This window comes from Phaenicophaeus curvirostris, chromosome 11, assembly GCF_032191515.1.
Source record: "Phaenicophaeus curvirostris isolate KB17595 chromosome 11, BPBGC_Pcur_1.0, whole genome shotgun sequence".
NCBI classification, from domain to species: Eukaryota; Metazoa; Chordata; class Aves; order Cuculiformes; family Cuculidae; genus Phaenicophaeus; species Phaenicophaeus curvirostris.
In genome coordinates, this window is record NC_091402.1 from 20,186,833 (window position 1) to 20,205,962 (window position 19,130).

General features: G+C 60.7%; 3 protein-coding genes across 3 annotated transcripts in view; 2 read left to right on the forward strand and 1 right to left on the reverse strand.

Moving 5' to 3' along the window:
• The first annotated feature begins 1,376 nt into the window (after positions 1-1,376).
• On the forward strand, positions 1,377-8,295 carry GRM2 (glutamate metabotropic receptor 2). The gene is made up of 5 exons (XM_069865421.1): positions 1,377-1,935; positions 3,696-4,533; positions 5,180-6,243; positions 7,173-7,347; positions 8,095-8,295. The coding sequence occupies exons 1-5, from the start codon at positions 1,477-1,479 to the stop codon at positions 8,166-8,168; spliced, it is 2,610 nt and encodes an 869-aa protein (XP_069721522.1). The 5' UTR covers positions 1,377-1,476; the 3' UTR covers positions 8,169-8,295.
• Positions 8,296-9,437: 1,142 nt separating this feature from the next.
• Positions 9,438-14,035, reverse strand: RRP9 (ribosomal RNA processing 9, U3 small nucleolar RNA binding protein). The gene is made up of 15 exons (XM_069866236.1): positions 13,952-14,035; positions 13,790-13,872; positions 12,308-12,423; positions 12,156-12,235; positions 11,999-12,040; positions 11,658-11,784; positions 11,329-11,453; positions 11,020-11,112; positions 10,815-10,915; positions 10,587-10,721; positions 10,418-10,480; positions 10,199-10,344; positions 10,019-10,098; positions 9,849-9,922; positions 9,438-9,761 (listed from the first exon to the last, which is right to left on the reverse strand). The coding sequence occupies exons 1-15, from the start codon at positions 14,033-14,035 to the stop codon at positions 9,656-9,658; spliced, it is 1,455 nt and encodes a 484-aa protein (XP_069722337.1). The 3' UTR covers positions 9,438-9,655.
• The window catches only part of GNAI2 (G protein subunit alpha i2), a 100,593-nt gene continuing 95,480 nt past the window's right edge, over positions 14,018-19,130 (forward strand). The window contains exon 1 of the mRNA XM_069865563.1: positions 14,018-14,033. The gene's annotated coding sequence lies outside the window, so the exon portion shown is untranslated. The remainder of the gene's footprint in view (positions 14,034-19,130) is intronic.

The following is a 19,130-nucleotide window of genomic DNA, read 5'->3' on the forward strand; positions in this document are numbered from 1 at the left end:
CAGGCGCTTTGGGGCACAGAGGAGGGGGTCTGCGTGCATCCCACCCATCACCCCTGTGCATCCCACCCATCGTGTCCCGTGCATCCCACCCATCGTGTCCCGTGCATCCCACCAGTCGTGCCCCGTGCATCCCACCCATCACCCCCCGTGCATCCCACCCCGCAGCCCCCGGGCGCCACTGCCACCTCCGGCTCCAGCCCTGGCATCACCAGAGACACCCCCAGCTCCTGCTCCAGCAGAGGCCTTGGTACCAGCTGCAGGAGGGGAAAAACCCTCTCCAGCATCCCCTTCCCACCCCGTGTGCCCCCACGAGCACCCAGCTCTGCCCCAGGAGCTGCTGCCACACCAAGCGCCTCCCGCGCTGGAGCAGCCGGAGGTTTCTGAGCTCCCAGGGGTTCTCCCGTGGCCCCCAAAACACGGTGGGATTCCAGCAGTCGGCTTCAAATGGGAAACAAATCTCTCCCGTGGTTTGGGAGAAGACAACCCGTCTCTGAGGGGACTGCATCTCCTGCCAAAAAAAGCCCTGCCTGCTGCAAAAGCCTTTGATTCCCCCGCGCCTCCGTGCTTTCTGCAGAGGGAGTCAGCAAACCTGGCTCTTACTTTTACTGAAATCTCTGAATTTAGTATTCGGGGAAGGAAGGGGCGGTGGTGAGAACAGGCTGAGAGAAGCGCGGCGGCCGCCGGAGCCCACCTCGCTGCGGGAGGGCGATGCCAGCGTGTGCCCGCGCCAGCCTGCTCCTGGCCCCGGGGCTGGGGCAGCCGCAGGGCACGAGGGTTTGGGGGTGCGGGATGGGGACAGGGATTAAACCCAGCGCCGGCTGGGAGCTCTGGGCTTGAGCAGCGCCCTTGAGCGGAGGCTGGAAGCCGTCGGTGCCCCCGGTGCTGCTGCTGGGTCAGGGCTTGGCTAGGAGCTGGCGTTGGCTCTGCCTGCGCAGGTGCCACCTCTGTGCCAGGGTGACCCCCTCCCTGGCTCTTCACCCACCCCGTTCTCGATGGTCGAGGGGCCATCGAGCTGCCCCTGGCCGGCTGCTGTGCCCAGCGGCGCCGCGGGAGCCAGCTCCGAGCATCCTTTCCCGTGCCAGGAGCGCTGCGGGGGGACAGACCCTGTGCTCCTGCCTGTCCCCTGGGCTCTGCGTCACTTGCTGGTGTCCCGGGGGTTGCAGATCCCCTGGGAGATGTCACATCCACTCAGCCTGTCCTTTAGTGGGGTTCTCCTTCCTAAGGGCACCCCCGGAGTGGGGCACAGGCAGCCTCATGCCCTTTCCCACCACTGTCCCTGCCCCTGGGGACAGTTCCTTTCTCGCCTTCCTTTCTCAGCAGCTTCTCTCTTCGCTTTTCCAGGTGCCAAGGGCTGTGCCGCAGGGCCGTGCCCTCCCCGCGCCCCCCGATGCCTGCGGGACGCCTGCCCTCGCCTTGACGGGTGGCAGCGGGTGACCCGGGGCGCGGCGGGTCCCGCGGCCGGTGCCGGCGCACCCCATGGCAATCCCCTTGGCCACCTGGCTGTGGCTGGCGCGCCTGGCCACCTGCCTGGCTGCCGGGCACGGCATGGCCGGCAAGAAGGAGATCAGCACGGACGGGGACCTGGTGATCGGAGGCCTCTTCCCCGTCCACGAGAAAGGAGCGGGGAGCGAAGACTGCGGGAAGATCAACGAGCACCGGGGCATCCAGCGCTTGGAGGCCATGCTCTTCGCCCTGGATGAGATCAACAAGGACAGGAGCATCCTGCCGGGGGTGAAGCTGGGCGCCCACATCCTCGACACCTGCTCCAAGGACACCTACGCCCTCGAGCAGTCCCTGGACTTTGTCCGCGCCTCCCTCACCAGGGTGGATGGCTCCGAGCACATCTGTCCTGACGGCTCCTATGCTGTCCACGATGACGTGCCCACGGCCATCACCGGTGTCATCGGGGGCTCCTACAGCGACGTCTCCATCCAGGTACCCCTCAGGCCAGACAGGGCTGGGGGATCGGTGGAAATGGTAGCGTAAATGGTGGTGTAAATGGTGGCAAAACCCTGCAGAAGTCCAGTGCTGGCACTGCAAGCGCGGCACAGGGACGCTGTCACATCCCTCGTGGTGACGCTGTGCCCCTCTCTGCGGTGAGAGGTGGCATCTGAGAGAGCCAGCTCGTTGCTGCTGCGGTGGGGCTGCAGCCCTGGTGGTGGCTGGGTTCTCCTCGAGGGCAATGGGGAGCCCCCCAGAAGCCGCGGGAGCTGAGCTGGTGGACGTGTCTGGCTGTCACCTTGAGTGGGGTGCAGCTCAGACCCCAAAACTGCAGCTCCGCGGACCCAGTGGCTGGGAGAAGAACATCCTCTGAGGATGTGGGCTCATTAAATCTTGGTTAACGAGTCCCTGGGACATGTCAAACCACATCTGCTGGACCCTGAGGTCCCTGCATCCCTCTGGTCATGGGCTGGAGAAACCCAGGAGCAGGCGATGGAGGTAGCGCCGTGGTCCAGCTCATGCAGACGCTCTGGTCCAGCTCTTGCAAGCACTTATCCCTTCCCTTGCGGGGGGGACTCCGCGTGTCCCCACGGCTGGGGACACTGCCCTGTGGCCGGGGCAGGCAGGAGATGCTGTGGGCAGCCTGGGGCGTGCGAGCGGTGCTGGCAGCTGCCGTGGTGCGGCGAGGCCAGGCAGCGGCATCGCTGCGCTCAAGGGCCTTCTTGCCATCACGGGACTTTGTCCATGAGAACATTTGTCCACGTTAATTAAGTCGCATCTCTTCCCCTGGGGATCAGCGAGATGCGGGCAGGCTCGCTGTCCCCGCTGGCACGCCCGAGCCCCCCCATCGCTGCTCCGAGCGCCCGCGTCTTTAGCAGCCTCATTAGTGGGGCTTTTTTTCCCCCTTTGAAGCTAACGAAGGCTTCTGCAGAGCGGCTGGAAGGTGCCCGTCCCACAGGGGCTCCTGAAGAAGGTTACACAGGAGCTGCTCCCCAGGCCCAGGTCTGCAGCCTGGGCTGGGCAGGGGGCTCTGCCACGGCTCCTGCCCCCCCAAAAGCCTTTTCTTCCCACGCTGTGGGGCTGCCAGGCACCCCAGCTTTCTCCTTGCCCACGAACATCATCCGCAGGTCGCCCACAGGGGAATTTGTGCCACAAAGCCATTTCCCTGCCCCCCAGCCCTGAATTTCAGAGCGAAGCACGTGAAATATTGGAAAGAAATAATATAAATGAGCACATCTGAGGGCTCGGGCAACAATGTGGCTCTGCTGTCCATCCATCCATCCATCCATCCATCCATCCATCCAATCACCTACTGACCCATCCATCTGTGGTTATCTTCACCCTCAATGTATCCATCCATCCATCCATCCATCCATCCATCCATCCATCCATCCATCCATCCAATCACCTACTGACCCATCCATCTGTGCTTATCTTCATCCTCAATGTATCCATCCATCCATCCATCCATCCATCCATCCATCCATCCATCCATCCATCCATCCATCCAATCACCTACTGACCCATCCATCTGTGGTTATCTTCACCCTCAATGTATCCATCCATCCATCCATCCATCCATCCATCCATCCATCCATCCATCCATCCACCCATCCATCCACTTGTAGGGTTGCTCATCCATCCCGTGGTTGTGCTCGGAAGCGTCTGTGCCCCACCACAAACCAGCTGGTGTTGGGCAGAGGACCTCTTGCTGGGACACCCGTTCAGGCACTCGCCTCTCCTCCTCCTCGCAGGTGGCCAATCTGCTGCGGCTCTTCCAGATCCCGCAGATCAGCTACGCTTCCACCAGCGCCAAGCTCAGTGACAAGTCCCGCTACGACTACTTTGCTCGCACTGTCCCACCGGACTTCTACCAGGCCAAAGCCATGGCAGAGATCCTCCGCTTTTTCAACTGGACCTACGTCTCCACCGTGGCCTCGGAGGGCGACTACGGGGAGACGGGGATCGAGGCCTTCGAGCAAGAAGCCCGCATGCGCAACATCTGCATCGCCACCTCGGAGAAGGTGGGGCGCTCCATGAACAAGAAGACCTACGATGGGGTGGTCCGGGCTCTCCTGCAGAAGCCCAACGCCAGGGTGGTTGTGCTGTTCACCAGAAGCGAAGATGCCCGGGAGCTGCTGGCGGCTGCCCAGAGAGCCAACGTGTCCTTCACGTGGGTGGCCAGCGATGGGTGGGGAGCCCTGGAGAGCGTGGTGGCCGGGAGCGAAGCGGTGGCAGAGGGAGCGATCACCATCGAGCTGGCAGCCTACCCCATTAAGGAGTTTATTTCCTACTTCCGTAACCTCCACCCCTACAATAACAGCCGAAATCCCTGGTTTCGGGAGTTTTGGGAGCAGAAGTTCAAGTGCAGCTTCCACACGCAGGACTGTGGCTGGTACTCCCTCAAGACGGGGAAGTTTGAGCCGGAGTCCAAGATCACGTTCGTGATCAATGCGGTCTACGCCATGGCTCACTCTCTCCACAACATGCACCAGGCTCTGTGCCCCAACTCCACCAAGCTCTGCGATGCCATGAAGCCCGTCAATGGCAAGAGGTTCTACAAGGACTTTATACTCAATGTTAATTTTGATGGTGAGTCCAGAGGTGGAGATGGGGTTTGGCTGCCTAAGAGGAAAGGGATGGGTGCAGAGGGGCAGGGAGGAGGCAAGACACCTACATTTAGCCCTCCAGTTCCTCCTGCCTACCCACACCCGAGGACCCCCGTGCTATGAGCTGTGGTTGACCTAGGAGGCCAACAGACCATCACCACCCTTGGGCAGCAATTCAGGCTGCCCGTCCCCAGCACGGAGGAGCTGGTGACCAACTCCATCCTCGTAGAGCTGAGTGGGACTGTTCCCATGAGGAACATGGGTCCTCAGAGACCACATTTGCAAACACCATGATCTAGTCACATTTCAGAGAGACCCTTGATCAGGAACTGATGTGGTTTAGGGTGACTTAGAAGCATGTCCTCCATGACTTGGGCTGAGCCTGGTTACCCAGGCGTCACTGAGAACCATGGGCTGGGGCTGCCAAACTCTTAGGCATATCAGTAGTTCTCCACCGTTGCTTTCCTGCTCCTAGCATGGAGACAGGCAGCAAGTTAAGCGTGAAGGCAGGGAACGGGTTGGACTGTGCCCATGGTGTGGTGTGACCGTTGATGGAGGCTCCCTCCGTGGTGCGAGCAACCATTCTCCTGCCCCCTGGCAGTGACCATCTCCCCTTCTCCTCCCTCCAGCTCCATTCAGGCCAGCAGACACCAAGAGCGTAGTTCGATTTGACCGCTACGGTGACGGGATCGGGCGCTACAACATCTTCAACTATCACTTCACGGATGGGCGGTATCGGTACCAGAAGGTGGGCTACTGGGCTGAGGGGCTCATCCTCAACACCAGCCTCATCCCGTGGGCTGAGACCTCCATCCCGGTGTCCCAGTGCAGCGACCCCTGCAAGAAGAACGAGATAAAGAGCATGCAGCCCGGAGACATTTGCTGCTGGATCTGCATCCCCTGCCAGCCCTACGAGTACTTGCTGGACGAGTTCACCTGCATGGACTGTGGTCTCGGTTACTGGCCCAACGAGACCCTGAATGGCTGTTACGAGTTGCCCCAAGAGTACATCCGCTGGAAGGACGTCTGGGCCATCGGTCCCGTCACTATCTCTTGCTTGGGTTTTATCTCCACCCTCTTCGTTTTCGGAGTATTCATGAAGAACAACGACACCCCCATTGTGAAGGCCTCTGGCCGGGAGCTCTGCTACATCCTCCTGACCGGGGTCCTTATGTGCTACAGCATGACCTTCATCTTCATCGCGAAGCCCTCCACGGAGGTGTGCACGCTGCGGCGGCTGGGGCTGGGCACGTCCTTCGCCGTCTGCTATTCAGCCCTCTTGACCAAGACAAATCGCATCGCCAGGATCTTCAGCGGGGTGAAGGAGGGGGTCCAGCGCCCCCGCTTCATAAGCCCCACATCGCAGGTGGTCATCTGCATGGCCCTCATCTCCTGCCAGCTGATCATCGTCCTCATCTGGCTGCTGGTGGAGACCCCCGGCACGGGCAAGGAGACAGAACCTGACAAGAGGTATATTGTCACCCTCAAGTGCAACAACCGCGACTCCAACATGCTCATTTCCCTCACCTACAATGTCCTCTTGATCGTCCTCTGCACAGTCTACGCCTTCAAGACGCGGAAATGCCCCGAAAACTTCAATGAGGCCAAGTTCATCGGGTTCACCATGTACACGACCTGCATCATCTGGCTGGCCTTCCTGCCCATCTTCTATGTCACCTCCAGTGACTACCGAGTAAGAGCCAGAGTTCTGGGGGGCTCTAACAGGGCCTGATCCGAGTGGTCCTGGCAGCTGGGGCCCCGTGGGGTTCGTGGCTAGGAGGTGCCTGGCCCTGGGGAAAGTTCTTAGGCCACAGACCCGGTGACGGTCACCTCTGCACTAGGGAACTCAGGATGAAGTGAATTACAGAATGGTTTGGGTTGGAAGGGACCTTAAAGATCATCCAGTTCCAACCCCCATGCCATAAGCAGGGACACCTCCCACTGGACTGGGTTGCTCCAAGCCCCATCCAACCTGGCCTTGAACACCTCCAGGGATGGGGCAACCATGGCTTCCCTGGACAACCTGTTCCAGGGCCTCCCCACCCTCATCGTGAAGAATTTCCTCCTAATATCTAATCTAGACCTTCCCCCTTCCAATTTAAAGCCACTCCCTCTAGTCCTGTCACCACCTGCCTTTGTAAAAAGGGGTGAAGTGTGGCTGAGAGGCTCTGCTTGAGGGAGCGGTGAGTCCTGGGGAGATGACCTCCCTCCTTGGCAGACCAGTTGGGGTGAGAAATGGTGCTGAACCTCCAGAGAGCTCCCCTGACCTGGCTGCAGAGCAGCGAGTGCCGTCCTTCAAGCCTTGCAACACGAGGCCAGCTCCAGGGCCAGCAGAGTCACAGAATCATAGAAATAGAATCACCAGGTTGGAAAAGACCCACCGGATCATCGAGTCCAGCCATTCCCATCAATCACTAAACCATGTCCCTCAGGGGTGCAGTGAGTCCCCATCAGGGCAGCGTCCAGCCTCTTCCCATGGGTCTCCAGCTCCCTGACAGAGGGAGCTGCAGTGGGATGCAGGCAGTAGCCTCAGCCTGGTGGGGTCTGCCTAGTGCCACATCCCTCTCCGCTCGGGGCCGAGGGCTGCTGGCAGGAGCTCCTGACGCCCGCCCCTCTCTCCAGGTCCAGACCACCACCATGTGCATCTCAGTGAGCCTCAGCGGCACCGTGGTCCTTGGCTGCCTCTTCACTCCCAAGCTCCACATCATCCTCTTCCAGCCTCAGAAGAACGTGGCCAGCCACCGCGTGGGCACCGCTCGGTTCAGCGTGGCGGCCGCTGGCTCCAGCCAGTCCCACGGTGAGTGCAGGGGGGCAGGGTGGGGGGCACCCCAGCACGGGCCCCTGGGGGGAAATGGGGTACAGGGGAGGGCACAGCTGGAATTAGAATCATAGAATCACCAGGTTGGAAGAGACCAACCAGATCATCGAGTCCAACCATTCCCATCAATCACTAACCCATGTCCCTCAGCACCTCATCCACCCGTCCCTTAAACCCCTCCAGGGAAGGGGACTCAACCCCCTCCCTGGGCAGCCTCTGCCAGGGACCAATGACCCTTTCCGTGAAAAATTATTTCCTGATGTCGAGTCTGAACCTCCCCTGGTGGAGCTTGAGGCCATTCCCTCTCGTCCTGTCCCCTGTCCCTTGGGAGAAGAGCCCAGCTCCCTCCTCTCCACAACCTCCTTTCAGGGAGTTGGAGAGAGCAATGAGGTCTCCCCTCAGCCTCCTCTTCTCCAGGCTAAACACCCCCAGCTCTCCCAGCCGCTCCTCTTGTTCTCCAGCCTTAGCAGGGATGGTGGATGCATCGTCCCCCACAGTTCATCCCTGATCCCATCCCTTGTCTCCCCCATCTCCCGTGTCTCCGAGCCCCAAGGCTGCAGCACAGGGGTCCGTCGTTGCGGCAGGGGGACCACAGCCCCCCCTGATACCCCCACCCCAGCCCTGCGGGATGCAGCTCCCCGAGCACCCATCCCCTACCGCCGTGCGATGCGCTGGGGTGCTGCGGCCGGACCCCAACCTGCCCCTGACTCCTGCCTTCCCGGCCAGGCTCAGCCTCGCAGTACGTGCCCACGGTGTGCAACGGCCGCGAGGTGGTGGACTCCACGACGTCGTCCTTGTGAAGGACACGGGGCCCAGGCCATGGTGCCGCTGCTCCTGCCCGCGGCCGCACCGCGCCCCAGCTCCCTGCCCGGGGAGAGCAGCACAGCCCGCGCGGGGCCGAGGGCAGCGGGAAGGCTCAGCCCCTGCCCCAGCACAAGCCACGCGTCCCACGCGCTGGGTCACAGTACGTGTCCCCCTGCCCTTACCCTGGGCCAGGTGACAAGCCCCCTGTCCCCTGCACTGAGTCCTGGTGCATGAGACCCTGTCCCTACAATGAGCTATGGTGAACGTCCCTCTCCATGCCTTGCACTGAGCCATGGTGAACATCCCCAACCCCTTGAACTGAGCCGTGGTGAACATCCCCAACCCCTTGAACTGAACTGAGCCATGGTGAACATCCCCAACCCCTTGAACTGAACCATGGTGAACATCCCCAACCCCTTGAACTGAGCCGTGGTGAACATCCCCAACCCCTTGAACTGAGCCGTGGTGAACATCCCCAACCGCTTGAACTGAGCCGTGGTGAACATCCCCAGCCCCTTGAACTCAGCCATGGTGAACATCTCCAACCCCTTGAACTGAACCATGGTGAACATCCCCAACCCCTTGAACTGAGCCATGGTGAACATCCCCCTCCATCCCTCAGACCAAGCCATGGTGCACGACCTCCTCACCCCACCACCCGCACTGAGCCACGGTGCATGGCCCCTTTCTCTCTTGCACTGAACTGTGGTGCACGTCCCCTGTGTCACCTGCACTGAGCCCTTGTCCCCGCTCCCCCAGGCCCTGCACTGAGCCCCGCTCCACATCCCCCTGGCCCATGGTCCAAGTCCCCCTTTCCCTCACACCAAACCGAGGTGCGCAGCCCCTTGAACCGAGCCCTGGGGTGTGTTCCCCAGACCCTGCACCGGCTGAGGTGCGAGTCCCCTGGCCCTCGCACCAACCCAACTCCTCTTGCCGAGCCACACCGAGTCCTGCTTTGCTTCCGAGCCGCGCTGCACCTTCCGTTCCCCGCACACGATGCCCTCACCCTGTCGCCACCCCACTTTCCCCAAGCTTCTTGCATAGTTTCACCTTTTCCTCCTCATTTTTGGCCCCGGGAAAGCTGCTGGGCTGGGCCTCCCTCCCGTCGCGGCGCGTAGCTGCTCGCCCCGAGCTGGGAGATGGAGCAGGGGCAGGAGCGAGCGCCTGCGGCCCCCTCAGAACCCAGGGGCTAAGGACGAGTGCCAGGATCCAGGGATTTGAGCCCAACCAAGTCTGGAAGAGTAGATCTTTTTCTGTGAGCAAGAGAGTGTGATTTTTTTTTAATTTATGCAAATAAAGTGGGTTTTTTTATTTAAAAAAAAAAAAAAAAGGGACTCTTCCAGAAGGAAGGGGACACACCCTCGCAGAGGGCAGAGTCACAACAGTATATGGGGGGCAGCAGGGGACCACACGACACCCCCTGATGTCCTGCCAGCCCTAGGGGGGTGGCTTCACCCAGGGTTGCAGCTCCGGGGCCAGGGGTTTAGGAGGTGTCGGGGGCTTCGGGGCTGGGGCCTGCTGCCTTCCGCTTCAGGGGGATGATGCAGACGCTGTTTTTGGCTTCCTTGAGCCTCCACCACCGTCCAAGCCTGCAGATGAGAGAGATGGGGGTCACCCTCCACCGAGCCCTGGAGGAGCGGGGGCTGCGCCCCGGGGCTGGGGACTGGGGACGGTACCGGTGCTCCTGCCCAACGCCGGCCACCAGGAAATCACCGGTTGCTGAGAACTTGAGGCTGTTGACAAAACCCACCTGGAGGGGGATAAGGCAGGTGAGGAGCTGAGACCCTGAGACCCTGCTGAGACCCTCCCAGGCCGGTTCCAGCATCCCTAACCTCCCTGTCCATACCAAGGGGATGTCCCCGAGGGGCTCCAGCTTCCGAAATCCCTCACCACACTTCCACAGCTTCACGCTGGCACTGTGAGAACCTGGGGCAGAGAGAGGAGACTGCCGTGCACCCCAAACCAACGAACAGAGCAGGAGCCCCCACCCTGTTACCCCGAAAACCCAAAGCGACTGGCCTCACACCTGTAGCCAGGAGGTCGCTGTTGCGCAGGGCGGCCACAGCCGAGATCCAGTACGGCTCCTGCAGGCCCTGGGCATCCCGCATGCCGTGCGCCTGCCGGGCCAGCGCCAGGGGCTTCTTCTTCGTCAGCCCCCACAGGGCTACGGACCTGCCGGGGACAGGAGGGGTGAGGGGGCCCCGCAGGCAGCGTCTGCCCACCCCCAGCACCGCCCCGTGCCTACCCATCATCGGCCCCCGACACCATGTGCTCCTCGTTGATGAGCTGGATGCAGTCAATGGAGCCCCTGCAAATAGACAAGGGCTCGCTGAGGCATCAGCAGCCCCTGAGAGGCTCTCGGTGACGCTCGGCACTCCCACTGCCTGCAGCTTCCTCTCCCAGCCCAGACCTACTGGTGCCCACAAAACACGAGCTGTGATTCCTCAGGGATCTTCCAGAGCCGCACGGTGCCGTCCCGTCCCCCCGCCGTCACGCAGCAGTCCCGGCTCAGGCTGTCCAGCCCCGTGATGACGTCCTGGTGCCCGAACCTGGAGGAGGAGACAACCAAGAGCTGTGGTGGGGACGTTTCCTTCCCCAAGGGAGGGTCACTGGGCAAGGGGGTCCTCTCCCTCAGGTCTTACATGGTCTCCATGTACGCGTTCTCTGCCACGTTCCAGACCTTGACACTGCGGTCGTGGGAGGCACTGTACAGCTGGTGCGTGCCCTTCCGGAAGGACAGACCCTGCAGACAGACAGTAGGATGGACACGGGGACAACAGCGAGGGGCACCGGGGAGCTCGGTGCTGCCTGGCCCTGCAGGCGTCGTGGCTGATGTCCCCAACTCACCGAGACAGCGTCGCGGTGCCCAGTGAAGATGTGCAGCCGCTTGCAGGTGGCTGCGTCCCAGATCATGATCAGCTTGTTCCTGTCTCCCGTAGCCTGGCAGAACACAGAGGACACCTGAGACCTGTCCCTCAAGGTCCCAAGGCCCACCCCAACCTCTGCTCCTACTCCATGAGCTTTTGGGGTCACAGGGATCCATTCTTGACTCCAGCAGAGGCTGCTGTAACCCAGCAAAATACACCTGGGAGTGAGATATGCTCCCCACCACCCCCCCTCTGCCCCACGCAGCAGTGTCGGTCCCCTCTCCCGTACCAGGTACTTGCCGTCCGACGAGATGGCCATGCACAGGACGTGGGATGCGTGCCCCAAGTGCCGCTCCTCGGTGCCCTTCTTCCCTCCGGGCACCACACACAGCCTCTTCCCACTCTCCACCTCCCCTGAAGAAAAGGCATCGCTGTCACCCCCCTGGGAGACTCCCACCACTCCGGAAAACACCAACGAGCCTCCCACGGAGCCCAAAAGGATGCACGTGCACATCCTTGGACCGAGCCACCTCGGTGGGCACCCCTGGTCCTTCTGCGGGATCCCCGCAGCGTTCAGGCTGGGGAAACAGGCAGCTGCAGCTCGAAGGGAACACTTGCATTTGATGAGGGAGCCGTCCTTGGAAGCAGAAAAGATGAACTTGTCATCCGGAGAGATGACCAGGCAGGTGACAGGCAGCTGGTGGCCCCGCAGCACTCGGATGCTGGCTGGATCCGGAGGCTGCACCTGCGGGGAGAGCAGGATGTGACCCGGGACGCCGCGGTTGCTTCCCCAGGAATGGGAGCAGCGGAGCACTGCACTGTCCCTTCTCCAGGGCACCAGCAGCCAGCTCCCTGGTCCCACCGCTGACACGTGCTGGCTGTGGCCATGTCCAAGTGTCCCCCAAGTGTCCCGCAAGGTCTGCACTTATAATCACGCACGCCCTGCGCTAGGCACTTACGTCTTTGGCGACGAGGCGCTGCAGCCGGCCCTTCTGCTCGAGCTGGGGAAGAAGCAGGAGGTTCAGCAGAGGAAGCCCCGGCACTGAACCCACGGGATCGGGGCACAGCCGGCTGCCACCACCGGGACCACGGGGACGGACCCGTCTCCCTGCTCACCACATCCTCCTTCAGCCGGTCGCCGATGAGATCCACCAGCTGGGTCTCCTCCTCTTCCTCATCTGCCGCCCGCTCCTCCTCTGTGGCAGACGCAGGCTGTGAGGGCTGGGCTCGGCGCTCGTGCCGCCCCACCGGGGCTCACCGGGACTCACCGTACTGCCGGAGCTCCTCCAGGTACTTCTTGGCCAGGCGCAGCTTCTTCTCCTGCGGTGTCTCGTCCACCTCCTCCTCCTCTGCCGCCTCTCGCCGCCGCCGCCCCAACGCTGGGCTGTGGGGACGTATATGAGCATCAGCATCCCCATTGGTTCCTCCACCAACACCCCACAAATACCGGCAGCCTTACCGGTACCGGCACGTCCACCAGCACCAGCATCCCCACCAATCAGAGAATCACCAGGTTGGAAAAGACCCACCGGATCATCGAGTCCAACCATTCCCATCAATCACTAACCCATGTCCCTCAGCACCTCGTCCACCCGGTCCTTAAACCCCTCCAGGGAAGGGGACTCAACCCCCTCCCTGGGCAGCCTCTGCCAGGGACCAATGACCCTTTCTGTGGAAAACCTTCTTCCTAATGTCCAGCCTAAACCTCCCCTGGCGGAACTTGAGGCCATTCCCTCTCATCCTGTCCCTTGGGAGAAGAGCCCAGCTCCCTCCTCTCCGCAACCTCCTTTCAGGGAGTTGGAGAGAGCAATGAGGTCTCCCCTCAGCCTCCTCTTCTGCAGGCTAAACCCCCCCAGCTCTCTCAGCTGCTCCTCTTGTTCTCCAGCTTCCTTGCTCTCCTCTGGACTCGCTCCAGAGCCTCAACATCCTTTTTGTGGTGAGGGGCCCAGAACTGAACACAGGATTTGAGGAGCGGTCTCCCCAGTACCGAGTACAGAGGGAGAAGAACCTCCCTGGACCTGCTGCTCACACCGTTTCTGATCCAAGCCAAGATGCCATTGGCCTTCTTGGCCACCTGGGCCACTGCTGGCTCATATTCAGTCGCTGTCAACCAACACCCCCAGGTCCCTCTCCTCCAGGCAGTTTCCAGCCAGACTTCTCCTAGTCTGTAGCTGCTCAGGGTTGTTGTGCCCCAAGTGCAGGACCCGGCATTTGGCCTTGTTAAACCTCATCCCATTGGTCTCAGCCCAGCGGTCCAGCCTGTTCAGATCCCTTTGGAGCCTCCCGACCCTCCAGCAGATCGACACTTCCACCCAGCTTAGCATTGTCTGCAAACCTACTAAGGGTGCACTCGATGCCTTCATCCAGGTCATTGATAAAGACATTGAACAGGGCTGGACCCAGCACTGAGCCCTGGGGAACCCCACTTGTCACTGGCCTCCAGCTGGAGTTAACTCCATCTCCCACCACTCTCTGGGCCCTCCAGCCAACCAGTTTTCCACCCAGGAGAGTGTGCGCCTGGCCAGGCCAGAGGTGACAGTTTCTGAAGCAGAACGCTGTGAGAAACTGTGTCAAAGGCTTTACTGAAGTCCTGGAAGATCCATCCACTGCCTTTCCCTCATCCAGCAGCCGAGTCACCAGTACCTCCACCAGCCCCCCCACAACCACCAGCCCCTCTCCCGGTATCGGTACGTCCACCAGCCCCCCCCCAACCACCGGCATCCCCCCCGGCCCCCCAGCTCAGCCCTCACCTCTCCGTCTCAGACTCGCTGGACACCTCTTCGTCGACCACCCGGCCGGCTGCCGCCCGCGGCCTCCCCTCGGCGCCCGGGACCTGCGGGACGGGACGATCAACGGGAGGGGACGGGGCAGCAGAGACGGGGAACGGGAACCGGCCAGAGGAGGCTCCTCACCGGCCGCCGCCGCCGCCCCGCCGCACCCCGAGGGGCCTTGGCCCTCCGGCCTCCCCTCCCCGCAGCCGCCGCCGCCGCCGCCATGCTGCCCGCACGTGGAGCCGCCCCGCCGCCCGCGGCCCCGCCGGCCCCGCCCCCCGAGCGATTCTATTGGCTGCGGGCGGACAGACCGCGCCTCCTCCGATTCCTATTGGCTGTGGGAGGATATATCCCGCCCACTTTAATTTCTATTGGCTTGTATATGTCAGGCCACACCCACCCGCCGGCTGCTTCCGGGCAGGCAGGACGCGCCTCCCCGTTCCTATTGGCTGCGGCCACCCGGAGCCCGCCCCCTAATGTTCCTATTGGCTGCGGACGTTCAGGCCCCGCCCCCTCCCGCAGCTATTGGCTGCGGACGCTCAGGCCCCGCCCCCTCCCCCTGTTGCTGGGGGCCCTTCCTCCCTGTGAGGGCGGGAAGGCGCAGGGGAGTCATGGCTGCCTCATGGCTGCCCCATGCCTGGAGGGGTTCAGGGCCAGGCTGGATGGGGCTTGGAGCCCCTGATCCAGTGGGAGGTGTCCCTGCCCGTGGCAGGGGGGTTGGAACTGCAGGATCTTATCCCTTCCAACCCAAAGCATTCCATGATTCTATGAGCAGAGGCTTTGCTGGTGGCTGAGTGTCACACAAAAGGGAGACAGAATAGGGCTCAGAACTTCAATTAAACATTTTCTTTATTACCTATAATGTTACAATTCTAAGTCAAGAGTACAAGTTTAAGTCTAGACCAATATTATCATTCTATAAAGGTTTTTGATGGACTGTAAGACCTGTCCAGAGCTCAGCAATAGAGTCGTTTCAGATATTTCCACAAGGCTGGTGCAGGTCAATTTTTTGCAGATGCTCCAGTGCTCGGAGGGATTGGATCCAAGAAGTTACGTTGATGTCAGTGAAGGTCTCAGACCAGCTGAGAGGGAGCTCCAATTACGACTCACTCCTCTTATTCTCTTACAGTCCCTTCTGGAGCGATGACATCTAGGGGATCAGTTGGCCCAGCTCTTCTTTACCTTTAGCCAGTGGCACCGCTGCTAAGAGACGCGGTGGGTTGCTTTGGCCTCCCTGTTGGTACAACCTCCACCAACGCATAGGGATCTCAAAAACTCCAGGGTCATACATCAAGCTATTTCCAATGCTCAAAACTCATGGTTTCCACATCCATAAGTCATCCAAGTACTTCCTCGCACAACTGGTGAGCAAACCGGCAAGGGAAGGTGCCCTCCTGGACTTGCTGTTTGTGAACAGAGAAGGCCTTGTGGGGGATGTGGCGGTAGGAGGACGCCTGGGACAAAGCGATCACGAGATGATAGGGTTTTCTGTTCTAGGTGAAGTGAAGAGGGTGGTTAACAGGACAGTCGCATTGAACTTCCAGCGGGCAGACTTTGGACTCTTCAGAAGGCTGGTTGGCAAAGTCTCATGGGAGACAAGTCCTTAAGGGCAAGGGAGCCCTTGAGGGCTGGGAGCTCTTCAAGAAGGAAATCCTACCAGCTCAGGAGAAAGCCATCCCTATGTTCCGGAAAAAGAGCCAGCAGGGGAAAAAAACAGCCTGGTTGAGCAGGGAGATTTTGCGAGATATCAAAAAGAAGAGAAATGTTTATGAGCTTTGGAAGAAGGGGCAGGCGTCTTGGGTGGACTACAGGAGGGAAGTGAGATTGTGCAGGGAAAAAATCAGGAGGGCTAAGGCCCAACTAGAAGTTAGATTGCAAAGTCTGTGAAAGATAACAAAAAATCTTTCTATAAATTTATTAATGATAAGAAGAAATATTAACCGCAAGAAAGATGTTGAGGCTCTGGAGCAAGTCCAGAGAAGAGCAACAAAGCTGGGGAAGGGGCTGGAGAACAGGCCTTATGAGGAACGGCTGAGAGAGCTGGGGGTGTTTAGCCTGAAGAGGAGGCTGAGGGGAGACCTCATTGCTCTCTCCAACTCCCTGAAAGGAGGTTGTGGAGAGGAGGGAGCTGGCCTCTTCTCCCAAGGGACAGGACGAGAGGGAATGGCCTCAAGCTCCACCAGGGGAGGTTCAGGCTGAACATTAGGAAGAAGTTTCCCGACAGGTAGGCGATTGGCAGGCCCATAATGGCTAGGTCATCTTCCGCAACTCGTCTTTGATGCGCACGTGGACTTTGATGTGGCTGCTTGATGTGGAGCGGCCGCCAGCCCTCCATCTCGCTCCCTTCTACCCCGCGACTCAACAAAGCTGTAGCCGTCTTCAGCAGCTTCCAGGGAGGGGAGTGCTGCGTCGCCGAGAACCAGCTCACCCATGTGTTTGGCAGCAGTCATCTCAGCTATCGTAGGCTAAAACTCAGCTTTGACTTTCTTTCTCTGAGGATGAGTGCCATCTGAATCGCCAGGTGGCGGACCATGGGGCTGCTGTCTTTCTGTGCATTTTCCAGGCCTGCAGGGACAAAGCAGCAGGGGTGAGGTGGCAGCCCTGTGTCCCCTCCAGCCAAGGCACAACGCACCCCGTGACTGAAGGCTCTGAGATCTTACAGCAACCTTCCAGTACCTGAAAGGGGCTACAAGAAAGCTGGAGAGGGACTATTCATAAAGGCTTGTGGTAATAGGATGAGGGGCAATGGGTATAAACTGGAGAGGGGCGGATTTAGGCTAGACATAAGGAAGAATTTCTTCACTGTGAGGGTGGGGAGGCACTGGTTGCCCAAGGAAGTTGTTGCTGCCCCATCCCTGGAGGTGTTCAAGGCCAGGTTGGATGGATCTAGTGGGAGGTGGCCCTGCCCATGTCAGTGGGGGTGGAACTATGTAATCTTTAAGGTCCCAAACTTTTCTATGATTCCCTGGGCTAGGAGGGGATCCAGGCGAGGCTGGGCTGGATGCTGCTGGTCAGGAATACCCGCTCCAGAAACACCTCCCTCCCCAGGGATGTGCTGAGAGCAGAGCACCCCCTTGCCCAGGCTGGGAGGGAGCTCCACGCTGGGGTCCTTCCTCCTCCCTGCCACCCTCACTCACCCTCCATGACGCTCTCCAAGTTCTCCTCAGTCACTTTTCGTCCAAGGAATCCTGGAGGAAAACAACCTGTCAGGGACCCCACTGCCCATCAGACCCCGCCACCCAGCCTGCCCCACAGAGGGCTGACCCAGGGGATGCAGCATCAGTGAGGGGATGGATGAGCCTGCTGCTAGCCCCACTTGTGCAGGCAGGGCTGGGCTGGGGTGAAGGGGCGCTTCTCAAGTCCTGTGCTGGCTCTCAGGGACCGTGGGAGAGGGAGGGACCCCAGAGCTCGTGGCTCACCAATGAACCTGACAGCCTCCAGCCGCAGGGGCTCCTGTCGGCTTTGCAGGTAGAGTTTGCTCTGCTGCAGGTAGTGCTGGACCTCTTCTTCTTTGGTCACCTGGAGAGAGGAGAAAGGTGCGGGGTTGGCACAGAACTGCCCCCCGATGGGCTGCCCACCCACCCGTGTCCTTCCCTCCCGCGGGACATGATTCAGTAGTGGATAGGTAGAGTTGGACTTGGATGATCTCAAAGGTCTTTTTCAGCCTAGGGATTGTATGATTCTATGACGTTTCCAGCTCCTTGCCTTGTGGCAGTGAGGTTCAGAGAGAGCCGAGAGCTCCTCGTGAATGTTATGGTGCCATCCTGGTGGCAGGGTTCCCTTTGGGACCCTGGGGTTGAGGACAGCCTGCAGCAGAGTCTGCTCTGGGAGGGCGTGTGCCGCTGTAGGGGCACAGCCCTCAGTCCCCAGTGCTTGGCACAGGGCAGGGTTTGCCCAGGGTGGATCCCAGGGGCGTTGGGGTTGTGCTCACCAGCCACTCATTGATCCTGCTCGTCTCTGTGGTCTCAGCCACTTTCAGCAGCTTCTTCCATTTCAGGAACTTGCCAGCAGTGCGGAGGACTTCCCGGGAGGCCTGGCAAGAAGCAGAGATGCCACCGCCACTGCTGGGGCCGCAGGACCCTGTGTCCCTGCTCTTGGCAGGGCTCGGAGCCTGTCCTGGCCTCTACGGGGAGGACGCACCAGCTGGGGACTGATGCTACCCCCAGGTGCAGCACCCCGGGGGAAGGTTAGGGCGGCCACCCTCTCTAGCTGAAAGCCCATGGTGGCATCGACGTTTTGGCCTTGGTGGCTCCAAGCTGCTGCGGCGCCATAGCCCAGTGTCTGGAGGGAGGGAACTGGGTGGGAAAGGGACCCACTTCCCCATCCATCTGGGAGGCAGGAGGAGAAAGGCAGCGCTGGGCAGGGAAAAGGGATCTGCCTGGTCCTAGAGGCTCAGTAGTGACACGCATTGGAAGGGAGCAGTGCCAGCAGTGTCCTGCCCAAACAACCGGTTAGGTTGGGAATCTCACCTTGCCCACCCTCTCGTCCTCATCGTAAGTGTGAAAGACCAGTGGCAGCAGGCTCTTCCACACCTCCTCTTCCATCTTCCCCCTTTCAAAGGCCAATACGCACTGCATCGCCTTTTGGAAGGTGCGGATGGCCAGTTTCCGCACAGTGCTCGACTCCTGCGGGAAGAGGGAAGGAGAACCTCAGCCCCAAGTCCATGGCGGGCAAGGGGACGCTGAGGGCAGCGATGGGGCCTGGGGGCAAAGCAGGGGGGCTGCGGTGGGAGGCAGGAATGGAGGTGCCTGTTGAGGGGTGGTGGGACTCTCCCCAAGCCTTACGTGGTCAAAGTGTGGCTGGACCTTCTCAGCCAGCTCCAGGGCGGTGTGGCTGCGCTCCTTCTCCGGCAGCAGCTGGATCGCGTTGCCCAGGATGAGCAGGGCCAGGCTTAAGGTACCACTGTCATCCTCCTGCAGCTGCTCCATGACGAGTGGCAGCAGGGCGAGGGTTTGCCTTTCCTGTGTGAGACATATCAGCTTCTTTTTGTAAAGCATCAACAGATCGCAGGGGTGAAAACCCTCACTGGGCTCCCCGCTGGCTCCTCAGCAGGCAGCACAGGTTACGAGGGCGAGGAACCCGTAGGCAGGGGTCACCGGCACGGCCGTGGGAAGAGCAGGGGCGCAGCGGGAGGACGGCCAGCGCTGCCTCCTCGCCAGCCCCTCAGCTGCCCCCTTCTCCCCTGGACTCCTTGGGCAGGCTAGTGGGCAACTGGTGCTGCTGGGAGAGCTTCCCGATCTGCCGGCAGCCCCCAGCGCAGCTGCTGTGTTTCACCCCAAGGTTCTGCAGACCCCACGCTCGCTCTGACACCAGCATCCCT

Excerpts from the sequence above, each read along its gene's own strand:
- GRM2 (XM_069865421.1), top strand. The coding sequence starts at position 1,477 with ATGGCAATCCCCTTGGCCACCTGGCTGTGGCTGGCGCGCCTGGCCACC. Across the intron at positions 4,534-5,179 it reads ACTCAATGTTAATTTTGATG|CTCCATTCAGGCCAGCAGAC; the intron begins GTGAGTCCAGAG and ends TCCTCCCTCCAG. Across the intron at positions 6,244-7,172 it reads TCACCTCCAGTGACTACCGA|GTCCAGACCACCACCATGTG; the intron begins GTAAGAGCCAGA and ends CCCTCTCTCCAG.
- RRP9 (XM_069866236.1), bottom strand. The coding sequence starts at position 14,035 with ATGGCGGCGGCGGCGGCGGCTGCGGGGAGGGGAGGCCGGAGGGCCAAG. Across the intron at positions 10,481-10,586 it reads CTCGTGTTTTGTGGGCACCA|GGGCTCCATTGACTGCATCC; the intron begins GTAGGTCTGGGC and ends GTCTATTTGCAG. Across the intron at positions 10,099-10,198 it reads CAGCGACCTCCTGGCTACAG|GTTCTCACAGTGCCAGCGTG; the intron begins GTGTGAGGCCAG and ends TCTCTGCCCCAG.